Genomic DNA, 17,086 nt, shown 5'->3' on the forward strand with positions numbered 1-17,086 from the left:
TGGCTCAGTGGGCAAGCACTTGTCTAGCATGTATGATGCACTGCGTTTGATTCTCAGCACCACATAAAAATAAATAAATAAATAAAAGGTTTTTAAAAAAAGAAGTATGATTAAAGCTGGTCTCTTACTACATATACTTCTAGAAGTCACCTAAACTCTCTTATCTTTAATTTTTCATTTCAAAATGGATTTCAACTCAAAACAGGTTGTTTTCACAACAAAAAAAAGTTGGTGCTCTATGGTATCTAACACAGTGTCAAACACAGAAGAAGCTTCATTTCAAAATTAGTAACTATGTTATCACCTTGCAAAATTCCTTAGAACTTGCAATTCATATGAGACCTTAAGTTGCAATAGTCTTTGTTCCCATCTGGGTATAAACCAAACAGGACCATATTCTCATACACCTGTTCCGTTGTATTTTGAAAAAAAAAAAAAAGGCAAGAGGATTCTACCTCCTGACAATCTAAATTTAGGTTCTCAGAACCAACTTCCTATATGAGAAACCAGGGGACTGACTCTAGATTTGAGCCTCTTTCAAATGATCTCCTCCTTTCAATTCTTTTTTTTTTTTAATTTTTTATTGTTGGTTGTTCAAAACATTACAAATTTCTTGACATATCATATTCCACACTTTGATTCAAGTGGGTTATGAACTCCCACCTTCACCCCATACACAGATTGCAGAATCACATCAGTTACACATCCATTGATTTACATATTGCCATATTAGTGTCTGTTGTGCTCCGCTGCCTTTCCCATCCTCCACCATCCCCCCTCCCCACCTCTCCCCTCCCCTCCCCTCCTCTCTCTCTACCCCCTCCACTGTATAACCCTGAGGGTCTCCTTCCCTTTCCATGCAATTTCCCTTCTCTCTCCCTTTCCCTCCCACCTCTCATCCCTGTTAAATGTTAATCTTCTTCTCCTGCTCTTCCTCCCTACTCTGATCTTAGTTATTCTCCTTATATCAAAGAAGACATCTGGCATTTGTTTTTTAGGGATTGGCTAGCTTCACTTAGCATAATCTGCTCTAATGCCATCCATTTCCCTGCAAATTCTATGATTTTGTCATTTTTTAATGCAGAGTAATACTCCATTGTGTATAAATGCCACATTTTTTTTATCCATTTGTCTATTGAAGGGCATCTAGGTTGGTTCCACAGTCTTGCTATTGTGAATTGTGCTGCTATGAACCTCGATGTAGCAGTGTCCATGTAGCATGCTCTTTTTAGGTCTTTAGGGAATAGACCGAGAAGGGGAATAGCTGGGTCAAATGGTGGCTCCATTCCCAGCTTTCCAAGAAATCTCCATACTGCTTTCCAAATTGGCTGCACCAATCTGCAGCCCCACCAGCAATGTACAAGTGTACCCTTTTCCCCACATCCTCGCCAGCACTTGTTGTTTGACTTCATAATGGCTGCCAATCTTACTGGAGTGAGATGGTATCTCAGGGTGGTTTTGATTTGCATTTCTCTGACAGCTAGAGATGGTGAGCATTTTTTCATGTACTTGTTGATTGACTGTATGTCCTCCTCTGAGAAGTGTCTGTTCAGGTTCTTGGCCCATTTGTTGATTGGGTTGTTTGTTCTCTTATTGTCTAATTTTTTGAGTTCTTTGTATACTCTGGATATTAGGGCTCTATCTGAAGTGTGAGGAGTAAAGATTTGTTCCCAGGGTGTAGGCTCCCTATTTACCTCTCTTATTGTTTCTTTTGCTGAGAAAAAACTTTTTAGTTTGAGTAAGTCCCATTTGTTGATTCTAGTTATTAACTTTTGTGCTATGGGTGTCCTATTGAGGAATTTGGAGCCCGACCCCACCTTATGTAGATCGTAGCCAACTTTTTCTTCTATCAGACAGCGTGTCTCTGATTTGATATCAAGCTCCTTGATCCATTTTGAATTAACTTTTGTGCATGGCGAGAGAAAGGGATTCAGTTTCATTTTGTTGCATATGGATTTCCAGTTTTCCCAGCACCATTTGTTGAAGATGCTATCCTTCCTCCATTGCATGCTTTTAGCCCCTTTATCAAATATAAGATAGTTGTAGTTTTGTGGATTGGTTTCTGTGTCCTCTATTCTGTACCATTGGTCCACCCGCCTGTTTTGGTACCAGTACCATGCTGTTTTTGTTACTATTGCTCTGTAGTATAGTTTGAAGTCTGGTATCGCTATACCGCCTGATTCACACTTCCTGCTTAGCATTGTTTTTGCTATTCTGGGTCTTTTATTTTTACATATGAATTTCATGATTGCTTTCTCTATTTCTACAAGAAATGCCGTTGGGATTTTGATTGGCATTGCATTAGGCCTCAGAGTATCAGCCAAGAAAGATTGCAATGTAATAAGCTCTGTGGTAATGCAGGAGCAGCCCACCAATTCTGGTAGAAATGATGGCCTCATTTTATGCAGTGGAAGAGAGATTGTTAGCTAAATTTCTTTGAGAGCATCAAACAAGAAAAAAAAGGAGTTAAAAAATGTGAAGAATGGTAGTTATAATCCTTTGCCCTTTATATTGCCTGGAAATTTTGACAGGGTCTCTCATGGGCTATGTCTGCAAGAGTGAAAAAAGCAGAGCATTTTACCATAATGTGGCCTGTTTAGGTTCTTTCTCACAGTCAGCCCTGGTAAAACAGATCATAATCCACGTAAGAAGAAAGCTCTCCTTACCTCTTTAAGTTTTATAGTCTAAAATAGAACCTTTGAACTCCCATCACTTCAGGATACATCTCTGTGATGCCTGCTGAGTTTCAGGTCTCTTTGCAATTGACTGCACTATTCCGATGGTGGGAATAAAATGAGAGGCATAGCAACAGGAAAATGACTCTAAAAATGACACTTTCTATATGTACTCCAACAATATTAATAATACTAAGCATTTGGTTCTTATGCTTCCATGGTTCATCAAATTTATTCATCTGCCTATCTTACATAATGGTCTAAATTAATGCCAATCTTTCATTCATTCAACACACATATTTGCTGCATGCTATTATGTACTGAGTTTGAAGTTAAATGCTCAATGTAAAGCCTTAAAATTCTGTGAGTTATGGGGCCGTCTCCATTTATAAATAAGTTCCAGAGATTTTATGAAGCTGGTCTAAATTTTTAAATGAATAAATATAAAATTGAGATATAAAACATCCATTATCATCAAAAAAGATTAGATTTATATATCATACTGCACTTACATCAAAAATGGCTTTTTCCTCTGAAGAAAGCTTTATAAATTTCTGGATGACTGACTGACTGCTTCTACTGTCTCCTAACTGTCATATGCCCAAGAATCACATGCTATATTCAATTTAAAAATTGTTTCTTCACTGATGATTATTTTAAGCAAAAGGAATATATAGCTAAGCTATAATTGCTCAGAATTCTTTCAACAATGACAAGCCAAATTTACAATGTTCTTAAAAACATAAAAAAGTTTTCCTATGCCTATTTTCTAAGAAAGTGTTTTTGACTTAATAAACATGAAATGCATTATTAAGAAATTTAGAGGCTCTTTTTATGCAGTGGCATTTTAAAAACCTGAAATTTATGGCCACTGTCTACTGAATTAAGTGCAGTCTTGATTTATTCAGCTGAGTGGGTGCTCTGCTGTCATCAGGCTATGGGACAATTTTCAGGGTATCTTCTGCCCTGAAAATTAATAGATGAACATGCTAAAATTTTGTGGTGTGTGTGTGTGTGTGTACAGAACACTATAAGTACTGTGTTTCAGGAACTACTTTATACTTGTGGAATACAAAGATGAATAATATAGAAATCCTACCCTTGAGAGGCTTTCGAATTAGCAAGAAAGACATATAAACAAATGAGAGAGTTGAGGTATTTTCCAGATGTTGAATTACAAGTGTAGATGATAGATGCATAAAGGATGAAATTGGAATTGACTTGTGGGCCTTTTTATTATTTAATATCTGCTTTTCTATCAGAAAGAATATTTTTAAGGACTAGGACTGTGTCTATTTTATTTGTTGCTCAGTTTTTCATGGATAGCACAAGACCTGATATATAATGGCATGTTTCAAATGAATTTTGAATGAATTTCAGGCAAGGGTGAATGAATAAATGGAGGAAATATACTAAAAATTAACTAATGACAAATTCTCTCTGTGGGCATTTGCATTTGAGAAAAGAGATCAGAAATGATTCTGTGAAAGTGATTAAGTTTGAAAAGAGGAAAGCCATTTCAGACAGGAGAAGAGTAAGCAAATTGAGAAGATGTGAGGGGGTCTCAACCACTTGCTCATAGTTTTATAAAGTCATGATATTGGAAGGCCTTTTGTGATAAGAAGTTGGAACTTTACCCTAGAGTTCAACTTGTGGGGTATTAACATAAAATTTGCATATTTGCAAAATCTATAGACAATTTGAATCCATGTAGAGTGTCTTTAAGGGTCACTCCTAGTGACAAAATTAGTACATAAGAAAAATAAATTCTGGGCATTTACTCAATCTTTCCCTGAGGTAGTCTATCCCAAAGCTATTTTGTCCCCTTTGTTGCTATAACAAGAACAAAGAATATTGAATTTTAGAGACATTTGTATGTATTGTTTTACACTAAAAACCTCCCTATGCAGGGCCATGGAGTTATTTATTTATTTTTAAAATAATTCCTTAGATTGATTTATCTATTGATGTTTATGGCATGAATAGTTTCTAGCATAAATGCCAGTTTTTTAGCTCTAGGTCAAATTTACATTCCTTTGATTATTAAGTGGTTCAGATAACACATTATGTCAGCACAATTTCAGTTGGGACTCTTGAATTAGAAAACATGAATGTCCCAAGTTATTGTCCCATAACTTCTTCACCTGGGGAAGGAGAGGTTCTCAGCCTTCCTGCTACCTCTGGCCTTGCTAACTGATGCTCCCAGTGTCAAGTGTACAGCCTCCACTTTGAAACCTGAGCTGTATTTTTACTAACTCAGGTTACTATATTGTAGAAGTACTTTCATCCACTAGTACCAGAAATATATACTTAGGAAAGCATGAGGGAAACTGAGAGGTGCTCTGGATCTGAGTGTGGACTCATTGTGGAGGTGTATATGTGTTCACTTCCTTGGTAGGGGACTGTAAGTGGATACTACAAAGAAGCAGGCTTCACATTTCAAGATTCTTTCCTATTTTTCTCTATTTGTATTTTCCTAAGGCAATTAACATGGGTTCTACATAAAGTTAGAGTCACACCTGGGATCAGAATTGGGAATTTTTTAAAATTTTAATTTGTTACATATGGCAACAGAAAGCATTACAATTCATATTACACGTATAGAGCACAATTTTTTATATCTCTGGTTGTACACAAAGTAGAGTCACATTCTTCATGTCTTTATACATGTACTTAGAGTAATGATGACCATCTCTTTCCACCATCTTTCCTACCTCTATGTCCCCTCCCTTTCCCTCCTTCCCCTTTTCCCCTTTGCCCTGTCTAGAGTTCATTTAATCCCCACCCCCCTTGCAGCATATTATGAATCAGCATCCTTAAATCAGAGAAATCATTTGGCATTTGATTTTGGCGGATTGGCTAATTTCACTTAGCATTATATTCTCCAGCTCCATCCATTTACCTGCAAATGCCATGGTTTTATTCTCTTTTAATGCTGAGTAGTATTCCATTGTGTATATATACCACATTTTCTTTATCCATTCATCTACTGAAGGCCTTCTAGTTTGGTTCCACAGTTAAGCTATTGTGAATTGTGCTTCTATGAACAATGATGTGGCTGTGTCCCTGTAGTATAATGTTTTTAAGTCCTTTGGGTAAGAGCTGGGAATTTTGACTTATTTTTTTTTTATTTTAAATAGATTGGATAGTTATTTTTAAACATAGAACTTTGGTAATTCTCTGCTCCTTTAAGAGAAAACAGTTATATCCCACTCTTCAATTCCTTTAAATTCCATTATAAAAGTGAGCTTAAGGAGTTATTTTGCCTACATAACTGCATTTATTTAACAACTTGATCAACAGGTAATGCAATGCATATCACCCTCAGCCCCATTGTTAGGCCACTATAGTAGATGCTAGGTGGAAGGAAATAGGGCTCAAATCAATCAAATCCCATTCTCATTCTAGTGTAGTGGACGGAGTGAGGGAGAGCCTGGGAGGAAACTTTAGATACAGCAAAGGGAACAAAGGGGAAGAGTGGGGGCAGGGGTGTAGGAAAGATGGTGGAATGAGATGGACATCATTACCCTATGTATGAAAACACGAATGGTGTGACCCTATTTTGTGTAAAACCAGACATGAAAAATTGTGCTCTATATGTGTACTATGAATTGAAATTCAGTCTGATGTCTTATATAACAAATTAGAATAAATAAATTTTTCAAAAAAGAATGAACTGAATACAACTTTCCTATGTTCGTATATGAATACACAACCAGTGTAATGCCACATCACGTGCAACCACAAGAATGGGATCCTAATTAGAACTTACACTTCACACATGTAAAATACGTCAAAATATACTCTACTGTCATATATATCTGAAAAGAACAAATAAAAAAAGAAAAAAACTGGCAAACAGTAATACTGCTGTCTTTACAATTTAAAAAAGGACTAGATCAATGGATTCGTAGATATATATTTATGCATTTCCTAGAAGGAATTATAAAAAAAGAAGTTGTAAAGGATATTTTTTTTAATTTTTATGGATTTCAATAATTGGAATTTACTAACTTTATACATATTCTTCTATATTTATATTTAATATCAATGGAACATATGCATTGTAGGATAACTATTTTTCCTCTTTATAACTCTAGTAAGAATACCATCTTGCATACAGTACATGGCAGTCTATAAACATGACCTTCAGGGGGAGTGTGCAGAATGCTCTACAAGGGACAGGTGGGAACGAGGAGGAGGACAGGAGGAGGCAGCATCAAAAGATGGTCTATTTTGTTTAATAAATAATATTCTGCTGTTTTTAAAGACTCTTTGTCTTAGACACCGTTCCATGATGTTTCACCTTCCAGTAACAGGGTTTCTAATGTGTAGTTAGGTAAATTATTTGCTGCTTCTCAGAAGTGCTGCCGCTTTACATTATCCTCTTCAGCACCAGTGCTTCACTTATCTTTACCGTATAATGGACCAAATGTAGCTGTCAGCAAATTCTTTGTGCCTCATCAACTTGAAACATCAGCTTTCTCTGTTTGAGACAATAATATTATGTAATTCCCCTGACAGGCTGTGGTTTTTCCTCTTAAAACCATCTTGTCATACCAGGAAACAATTATCAGAGAATGGTTGCAAATTAAAAAAAAAAAAAAAATAGATGGTGCTTTAATCCTTAAGACAGAGAGGTGATCTGGAGCTCATTATTCAGGCCATAATATGATGTATCAGAAAGTGATTAGCTCTGTCTTGTTTCTAGGCAGCTCTTCTCAGCTTCTATCGTCACCATGGGACATTCTCTTTCCTGGAAGGCTAACTTCCCACGTACAGACTGTCTGTGAGACTAAATATAAGGAGTAATCCATTACTGAGGAGTAAAATTAGGAACATGTATGCGAATTATACTTTCTTTGGAGGGTGCTATTAACTTTTTTATTTATTTCCACTTTGGGGTTTATATTCCTCTGCCAAGTTTAGCCTAAATGATAGGGGTAAGCATGTGTCTGACACTTATAAATATAACCCATGTGATTTGCTTATTCTGTTAATGCAAACTGTTATTAGAAGAGCAGTATGATTCCTTTGAAGATATCTCGTTGGTTGCTTACTTTACAGTTCTTTTTGAACCTGTGGCCATACAACTACTGTGATAATATTTTAGTGAATATTTGATCTTTTTTGTCCAATTCCCAAATTATGTAATAAATCACAAGAACTGCTTGAAATTCATTTCTTCTTACCTCTGATGATAAGAACATGGAAAGTAAGATGTTGGAAAGTGTGGGTTTAGAAGTCACGAGAACCTAGTTCTAGGTATAAATATGCCAACAACTACCACAAATTACCTGACAGTTCATTAAACTTTTGTTTTCCTTACTGAAAAAATAAAGAGTTTAAATTAGATAAATTTGGGAATCCTGTAACAGACAGGAACTAAGTGCTTTCTAAAACAACATTTTATCACACCAGGAGCTCCCAAATTGCTACAACTCCCTTATTAGAGTATATAAAACAATTTCATGTTAAACAGGATACTGTGTCTCAAAAGGAAATGTAACCAAATAGCCTCCTTTGCTATATGCAAAAGATTTTACATCTCTCAAACATAATAATTCTGTGTGGTAACATTCAAACAATTTTTGCCATGTAAATTGTGGTTTAAATTTGGAGCAACTTGCTAGTTTTGCATCTAGAAATATACACACACACACAAGCACATTTAAGAAGTCTGTCATATATCATGTAAAGGGCAAAAATGAGCATGAAGTGAACACTCTAACAAAATATGCAGAACTATTAGAAGCCTCCAATATTTACATGTTAAATTGAAGGTATTTTACATTTTCAAGAGAAAATGTCTTTTACCAAAAGTTTGCTAAGCAAATTCTTTATTGTTTTTTATTTTATTTTGCTTAAAACAGCAAGTCTTATAAACCACTAGATCATCATTTCTGTTTGTATATTGCGTGTTTCACATTTAATTTAAAGTTTGGAAGATGAGAAATATTCCACAAAGCAAGCAAACAGTAATTACTTCTTCATAATTACCATGAAACTTTATTGCCATGCATTGTTATAATTATATTTTAAATACTCCCCATTTGCATGATAGACCATAATGTCTCCTAGCACATTGCAATCTGTGGCTTATAACAGCATCTCACATCCACAAAGGGCTCTTCGTCATTTAGTCTCTATTTTAACTACTGTTAAAGGAGACTCCAGAAAATTAATTGGCACCGTAATCCTGCAATAAGAAAATTGTAGGCAATACAATATTTCTGTGCTACTGAAATCTTCTCATTATTCAGAGGAGTTCATGTTTAACTTCTAAGACATCTTCTTCTCTCAGTTAAGGAGCGAGTCATAATCAAGCTAGTTCTCACAAATCACCTTGGGATAGGGTTTAAATGCAGATGTTGATTGATTTTTTTCTGAGGTGGAGAGTGGAAAGGACTCAGATTCTTCGCTTCTAAAGCACTCCCAGGTGGTAATACTACTGCTGGTGGCCCTTATGTCTTACTGAGAATAGCATCCTATTTATGTATTATCTGTAGCTAAGGGCAAAATACTTTTAACAGCATGAACACACATGCATATATACTTCACACACATACATTCAGGTGCCCATACATCTACTTTATCCAGCCTCCTACTGTGAGCACTTTCTACACTGAAGTCTCACAATAAATTGCTACCATCAATGGGTTAATTTAACACAAGCAGAAATAACATTTTACCTGTGAAATTCTACCAGGATAAATTCACTCTGAGGCGAGCTGGGATAGAGTCAAGAAGGCTTCCTTGTAGTTTACCAAGTGGAGAGTGTAGATGTGGGGAAGTTGGAAAGAAAATTCCAGGAAAGAGGGAGGACATTTAGAGGTGGTACTAGAAATCCTTCAAGGGGTGGGAGGTTGTGGGTAAAGGTAAGATTAAGAGGACACAATTCTCTCTTCTAATCAAGGGAATTTTATCTTGCAGGTATTTGGAAATCACACGAGAACTAGAAAATTGCATAAATCTTAACATAACTCTTAATTCACTCAATTTGCTAATGTTTTCCCTGCCACTTTCGATGAAATATGCCCCATTGGGAAAGTAATTTAGAATTAGGCTCCTAGAATTCAAGGGTAATATTATAATACTTATCCATCCTTTTAAAATGAAGTATTTGGAAATTCATTTTGGGAGATTTATTTTTAATTTTTTTTCATGTAGTAAAAAACATCGTTCTAGGGTTGTGGCTCAGGCGTAGATTCCTGGCCTAGCACATGTGAGGCACCGGGTTCAATCCTCCAGCACTACATTAAAATAAACAAATAAAGTTGTGTCCATGTACAACTTAAAATATATTTTTTAAAAGACATTGCCTGGTATATTTTCCCATCATAATCATTTTTGGATTAATAGAGTTGCATCTGATCTTTGAACATGGCAATATAAACAAGTACAAATAGGTCATTTTCACTCTCTTCGCCCAACAGCTTTTGAAGACCCTTGAATATCAGGGTGGCTGAAAGCAAGAGACCTTTGAGAAATTGTGAAATTCACAAAGACAATCCTCAAAGACATCTCAGTTGAAAGCTAATAAATTCTTACTATATGGCTTTTTAAATTTTGCTTAATGCTAAAATAGTTCTTCCAAAGTGTTTTTTTTTTAATTATAAAGCTTCAAGGTAACATTAAAAATTGAGAATCTCATATTCTACATATATTTGACCCTTGGAAAGCTAGAATATGGTTTTTGACAATATTTGTTTCAGTGATACTTCTGCAAAATTTTTTATTATACCAGTGGGCAGGTGAGTTCCTGGGGTGAATACTTCATTCAAGTCCTTTTACTGCAAATGTTGCCAGTTAATTCTATAGCTACCGAGTTTCCACAAAAAAGGCTTTTAAATATGCACATGTTCTGATGTAAGTACAGGTGTTTGGGTATACATATGTACATATATAAATACATATTTCTAGATCAATCCCCTTGTCTAAATAAATGTACAATGTATGTAAAGATATTTAAGACATATATTTAAATTAGTGCAATGAGGAAAACACTTGCTATATAAGAGACTTTTAATTTCCATAATAAAAAATTAGAACTTTGGTGGATTAGAACTCCTGATAGAACTCTTGCAACTAAGTAACAAAATAATGGTAATGGCAATAGTAATGAGAAACAAAAGCAAAAAATAAAAAAGAGGGGGAAGAAACAAGGAGCATATGTTATACACAGTTTTAGGTTAAAACAGAACAGTAATGTGGCCAGCTTCAGGAGATAATAGGGTCTTAGTTCTGGTGAAGACCCAGGAGAGTCACCCCAGGAGAGTCACCAGTGCTGAAGTGCCCAGATGGTCTAATGACAAGCTATAGTCAACATGAGCAATTCTGCAAACACAGATCCTCTCTAGGAACACATCTTTTTCTTGTGCTTGGAGTATAGTCACACATTGTGTTGATGAGCCTCCGTGGAATTAAAATGAAACAAGTCTGATGAAAATAAAGTTGAGTTGATTAAACACTCTGAACTCTGACAATGACAAGTGATCAGGTCTCGCAGCCTTTAACTGGGAACTGCTAACAGGGATGCTGAGCAATAATGATTGTTGCAGCAAATGCGGGATTTTTATTTACAGATGTTCCATAGACTCTTGAGCCCTTTATATGCATTAATTTATGCAATTTTCACAGCAGCTCTATGAGGCATTTAACATTATTATCTCCATCCTATACATGATAAAAACGAATCACAGAAATATCTTTTTTTTTAAATAACATGTCCGGTTTCTTACAGATTTTAAGTTGAGGAGACAGACATCAGGCCTTGAAAAAAAAACTGGTACCACTAACAATTAAATGCACCCAAATTAACCTTTACCCAAAGTAAAGCCTATAGAAACATGCACTATTTAAAAAGAATTCAGTTTTATATTCTATACTTGTAGAACTAGAGAGTTTTTTTTTTCCCATTCACCTCAAATAAATCAGTATTAAGGATGCAATAAAGGTAATCCTTCTTCAGAGAGTAGAAAGTCTGACTCATGAAAGCCATTATCCAAAGAAGTATAAAAGGTATAATTTAAATAATTTAAGAAAGGATTACCATTTACAAGTTGGAAAAGGAACCTCAGACTTTCTGTGGCCACTAGTCAACGTATTGTTGCTGCCAAAGGACATAATACATTTCTGGAAATTATCAGGGAAGATTTAGAAACAAAATAAGAAAGTTGGTCCCTCTTAAAGTTCAAATATAATTTCCTAATAACAGGAGTCTTATTATATTAAAGAAAAAAATGGGATGAGGGCTAAGGAAGGAAGGAAGAGGCACTGTCACATTCACCTAAGACTTAACTCCCGAGGAGACAGTCAGATTCTTTCCCATGATGCATTTGGTTCCTCATGACTCTTTAGACATGAGCTGGGGAACATGGAAACAGATCTGGACAGAAATGAAAGTTCTACGTGTGGCCAATTCCATTTATTGGAACACAGTGCACAGAGGAGTGCCAAGACCTTTTCTTCCTTGAGGATGATACTTGGGAAATGAAGCACGACTTCTGTTGAGGACTAGGGCAATAATTGCACTTAGTGGTTTAACTGCTACCTGGCTTTGAATACCAATTCTATGACCTGGGGAAAGCCACTTAACCATTCTGAATTTCAATTCCCTCACTTGCAAAATAGGGGAAAATTTCAACTACTTCTTAAGGTTAGTATGAGGATTAAGTGCGATCATCTATGTAAAATGGAAGGGTTTTTTTATGAGCACCAAACACTAAAAGAAATTTTTTTCTTTGGATAAGATTACATGTGAATAGAAATTTCTAACTTTGGGGAGTGATGAATATGTTTGACAGTGATGAAGGGTATACAGATATGTGAACATATTAAAATTTACAAATTCTATACAATGGAAATGTGTAGTTGGTTTTGTGTCTGTTGAATCAATGTAGCTGTTAAAAACAAAACAAAAATCAGTGTTTCTATGATTTTGTGTGCATTTGTAAATTTAGTTGATAGATATTTCTTAGCTTATAGAGGCACAGGACATGATAACCCTCCTCAGAAGAACTGGACCCAGTTCTTTAGGGCAGGAAATGAAAGGTACTTATAGGTTCACATTTTTTGAGAAATTTGTAATTTTATCAATGATGAATTTATACATTAGCACGACTTCCCATTGAATGGACAGATGTATTCTGAAGTTCTGGGATAGAAGATTCTACAGAAAGGAATGATTTTGAATAGTATATATAATTTTGAAATCTCACTAGAACTATTCTTGCTCATGAAATACTGAGATCCAGTGATTGGATTTAGCTAATTCATTTGGAGTGAGAATTTACATCAATTCTAATGTAAAGACAGTAGCTTTCCACAGACATTCTATGATGTCCTCTTTATCTTGTGTGATATCTATAGTTTCACAAAATCATGGAAGTCAGAGCTTTAATAACTCTGACTTGTTTAGAGCATTAATTGCAGTTAATTTTCAGCTAAAATTTTTTCTCAGTTAGTAAAGAAAGGAGTGATTCATTTTGGTTTTCAAACTGTAAACTTACAAAATAATATTGGGCTTATTCAAGCCAATAAACGAACAAATTAACCTGCCCAGGTATCTTAATGTGTTGACGAAGTCACTAAGCCAATATAGCTTTCTTTTACAGTCTAATAGTGATATGGAGGGAGACGCCAATCTCAAAGAATAATTTGCCCTATTGGATGTTTAAGATTCATCCTATGTTTTCTCTGATATGCGGATGCAAATTCACACTAAAGAGGAAAGAGAATTGAGGTGTTTTGGACTAGGCACAGGAGAATGAAGGGAGAGGGGGCATGGGGGTAAGAATGATAGTAGAATGAATTGGACATTATTACTGTATGTGCATATGATCACATGACCTATGTGATTCTACACAGGTACAACCAGATGAATGAGAAGATATATTCCATTTATGTATGATGTGTCAAAATGTATTCTACTGTCATTTATAACTAATTAGAACAAATAAAAAACTTGAAAAGAAAAAAAAGATTCATCATTCATCCTTTCTCACTGTCATTATTGTAAGAGAAGTTCCGACATACTTTAGTTTTGATCATTTCCTCTTAGGAAATCAGTTTACTGAAGTCCGACAGGACCTTCTAACGAATCTATGAGTCATGAGTTATAGTCATGTACTTTGACTATGTTTTATCATATGTGTCCACTTAATATTCTAATAATTGTTCTCCCTGGGATTCTGTCGAGATTTTACTGGGAAACTGCAGTGAAAAGAGTGGGGTGGAGGATTAACTTTTAACCTTTTTGGAATTGCAAAAGATTGATGAGAAAACACAGCTAATTTGATTGCAATTAGAAAAATCTTTCCCTTTTTTAGAAAGCAGCTCCCAAGCATCTATTTTGAAAATTGAACCCAGCAGTTTCTATAGTGAAAATACAGTTGCCTTGAGGGAGAAATATTCATCCACACACAAATACAGATTCTGGATGTTTCTAACTTAACTGTAAAAGTTGTTGCTTGCCTCTTTTAAAGCGAGCTCACATTGTACTTCAACAGACTGTTTTTTCAACAATATCTATGATATCCTTTTATGGTCTGCCAGTACATTTTTGAAGCCCACTTAGAACAGCAGCCAACAAAATTGAGACTAAAAGATATTGAGGCTAAATATTTTTTCAGAACCAAGATGTTACTTCAAAAGATCTTCATTACAAAGCACTACTGTGACTCAAATAATCACTTATTTTTAAGGGGGATTTGCTAACATGGAATTTATTTCTTATCTTCTCAGCCCCCAGTGAGCCTTTACTGTGCAAGTTCGCAGATGGAGGACAAAAGAAGAGACAGAATCAAAGCAAATATACCCAGAATGGGAGGCCTTGGCCCAGAGAAGGAGAGGTGAGTCCTGACTGAAAACCTTTGCTCAGAAATTTGGCAACAAATATCTCTCAGAAGACATCTGGGGCCATGATGAAATTTGGTCCCATGGAAAACCAAATGCCTTCAAAGGGGCAAAGAAACAGGCCTACATTTCACATATCCAGTATAAAATTATGTGAGGAAGAACATAGGACTTAAAAACCAGCTTTGGTTCTGTACCACATTAACTGTTCTGTCTTTAACCATACTTGAACCTGAAAAGAGCTCATTGGAAGACTTAAGAATAGGTTAGTGATTATAAAATAGTTATAAAAGAATGGTATGATTATTTAAGAAAATAGTTTCACTGAAATCCATATTGAGAGTTGAATGTATATTGAGAAAGGCAAGCAAAAAAATTAGGATTTAATTTGTCCTGCCATTGATAGTCTACTTGCACAGGTACATGTGTTCGTAAACTCACTGCTGCTGCTCTATTTATGTATGTGTCAATTTAAAATATGGCATTTCTGTTGGTCAAGAAGGAGGAAGTAAATTTGATGCACTCATGGTTCTGTTCTTCACAAGTGAGAGGAAGAGAAAGCTCTTTCCAGTTAACCATGCATTGACCCTCTTGATAGAAATCAGCAGAAAGGCAAGCTCTCTGGATCCAGTGTCACATGGGGATAGATTCCTTTTGGTTACTTTATTTCTGAAAGAAGACAAGGAAAAGGTGTCTAGGCTTACATGAGGGTTTTGTTTTGTTTTGTTTTTGTTTTTGTTTTCATGTGAGATGGAATGGAGTTGTTTAAATGACTTGAATAAATGCCATTTTGGCCAAGGCCATAGCTTCAACAGGAGAGATTTATTTTGTACTTCTAATTCAAAACACCTACTTCATCCACTCATCACTGAAGAGTCAGTGCATTTGACGTGGCATTTTATACTTTCAACACAGAGAGTAGTTGTAAAAAAGAAAGGAAACTGGGATTTTTCTTAGCAAGCCTTTTAGCCGATTTTCAGGTTCTCGGCTTGCTATCTGTTTCCATGAAGTTCTCAAAACCCTTCTAAAAGTGTATAGTTATGTTCAAGGACCTGCAGAACCTACCACTCTTTGCAATAAGGCATGAAATACAGAATTGGCACTGAGCCTCAGAAGCTAATAGAAAAAGGAAAAAGTTTTCTTATTGTCGATTTCAGAAAGGAAGTTTATGTTGTGTTTGTAAAAGGAGGTGGGAGAATGATCCAGGTGTCCTCGTCATGGGGTTGAGTGTTTTACAGGTAACCTTCTTCCCAGAAGGAGAGCAGATACTTGTGACAGCACTTACTGCATCCTTCCCAGACCAAACATCCATAGTCAGAATGACTCACTTGACCTTTAAAATGTGGTTGGATAAAATATCCAATTAAAGGTATTTTGGATCATAGATTATAACCCCAAAGTCAAGACTTAATGAAGTACCTTAGCTCTAATGACTGAAACTTCAGTTCCTGCCTCCTCAAGTACCTGTACTATTACCTTCATCCTGTCGATAGTGATTGCAGAACAACACTTGACTGGGATCCCTGTTTCTTGGAAACCAAATCAACAAACAGAAATGTAGACTTACAACTATCACCCTGCTATTATATACAGAACTAGGGGTTTTAGCTCTGGGGATGATGAACCACATGTACCACAGTGTGAAAGCATTGTAGGGACAAGTTTATAACCCAGAGCGCCTTAAAATTTAAATGTTGGCCTTAAAAATATATTCCTAATACTTGTTTTCAAGATTCTTTTTTTTTAAGGACTATATATTTTCCTGTTGAATTATGAAAATCAAGGGGTCATAGTAAATTTGTCAGCAAAATTATACTCCAGACTTTTAGAATATTGTAAAGAGATCAGGAAAATAAATGACAAGCATTAAAAATGTTTATCAAGTACCTTGTTTGGGGGATGAGCATGTTAATTCATACACCTAGATTGTGAATCTAGAAGTAAGCACACTAAGGATGCTGGATCACTTTCCACTTCATTCTATAATTTTCATTTCTACTCTTTTTTTGCATTACACTTATTAGAGCAATCTAAAGAATATTAACAAAATATAACATAATACAAATAATCCCACAAGCACTATGTAATTAATTTTTATGTTCCTGTAAATTCTAACTACATATTTCATGGGGATTCTAGTTGTTGTTGTTGCTTGTCCATACTTCAACACTTCTGAAATGCAGTCTCCTCTTGTTGTGGGGGCAGGGAGTAATTTACAAGAAGGTCTGTTTTTGCTCCTTTCAGTCACCTGGGGGCACTATTTACACTGTCTGCTTAAGCTTTGTGGCCACACTGATTACAATAAAAGCCCACCTCTAGAGGCTGGGGATATAGTCCTGTTGGAGGAGTGCTTGATTAGCATGCATAAAGCTTTGGGTTCAAACCTCAGCTTCACTGGAACTTGCCTCAAGTTCATTTCTAAGGGGTGATTTGTTGTTGTTGTTGTTTTGTTTGTTTGTTTGTTTGTTTTAAATGCATACTACAGTGGGCATTTTAACTTGATAAGAAGATCCTTCTGGGTGTTTATTTTTACTCATCTGTTTTTCTTGGTTTAA

General features: G+C 35.6%; 1 protein-coding gene across 20 annotated transcripts in view; it reads left to right on the forward strand.

The window, feature by feature from the left end:
- Rbms3 (RNA binding motif single stranded interacting protein 3) overlaps nucleotides 1–17,086 on the forward strand; it is a 1,055,032-nt gene that overhangs the window by 900,343 nt on the left and 137,603 nt on the right. For all 20 annotated transcript variants that reach the window (XM_071619646.1, XM_071619615.1, XM_071619630.1 and 17 more), the window contains one exon: nucleotides 14,421–14,527. In XM_071619646.1, coding sequence (XP_071475747.1) covers nucleotides 14,421–14,527 — 107 coding nt within the window. The remainder of the gene's footprint in view (nucleotides 1–14,420; nucleotides 14,528–17,086) is intronic.

This window comes from Marmota flaviventris, chromosome 1 (genome assembly GCF_047511675.1).
Source record: "Marmota flaviventris isolate mMarFla1 chromosome 1, mMarFla1.hap1, whole genome shotgun sequence".
In the NCBI taxonomy this organism is placed as follows: Eukaryota; Metazoa; Chordata; class Mammalia; order Rodentia; family Sciuridae; genus Marmota; species Marmota flaviventris.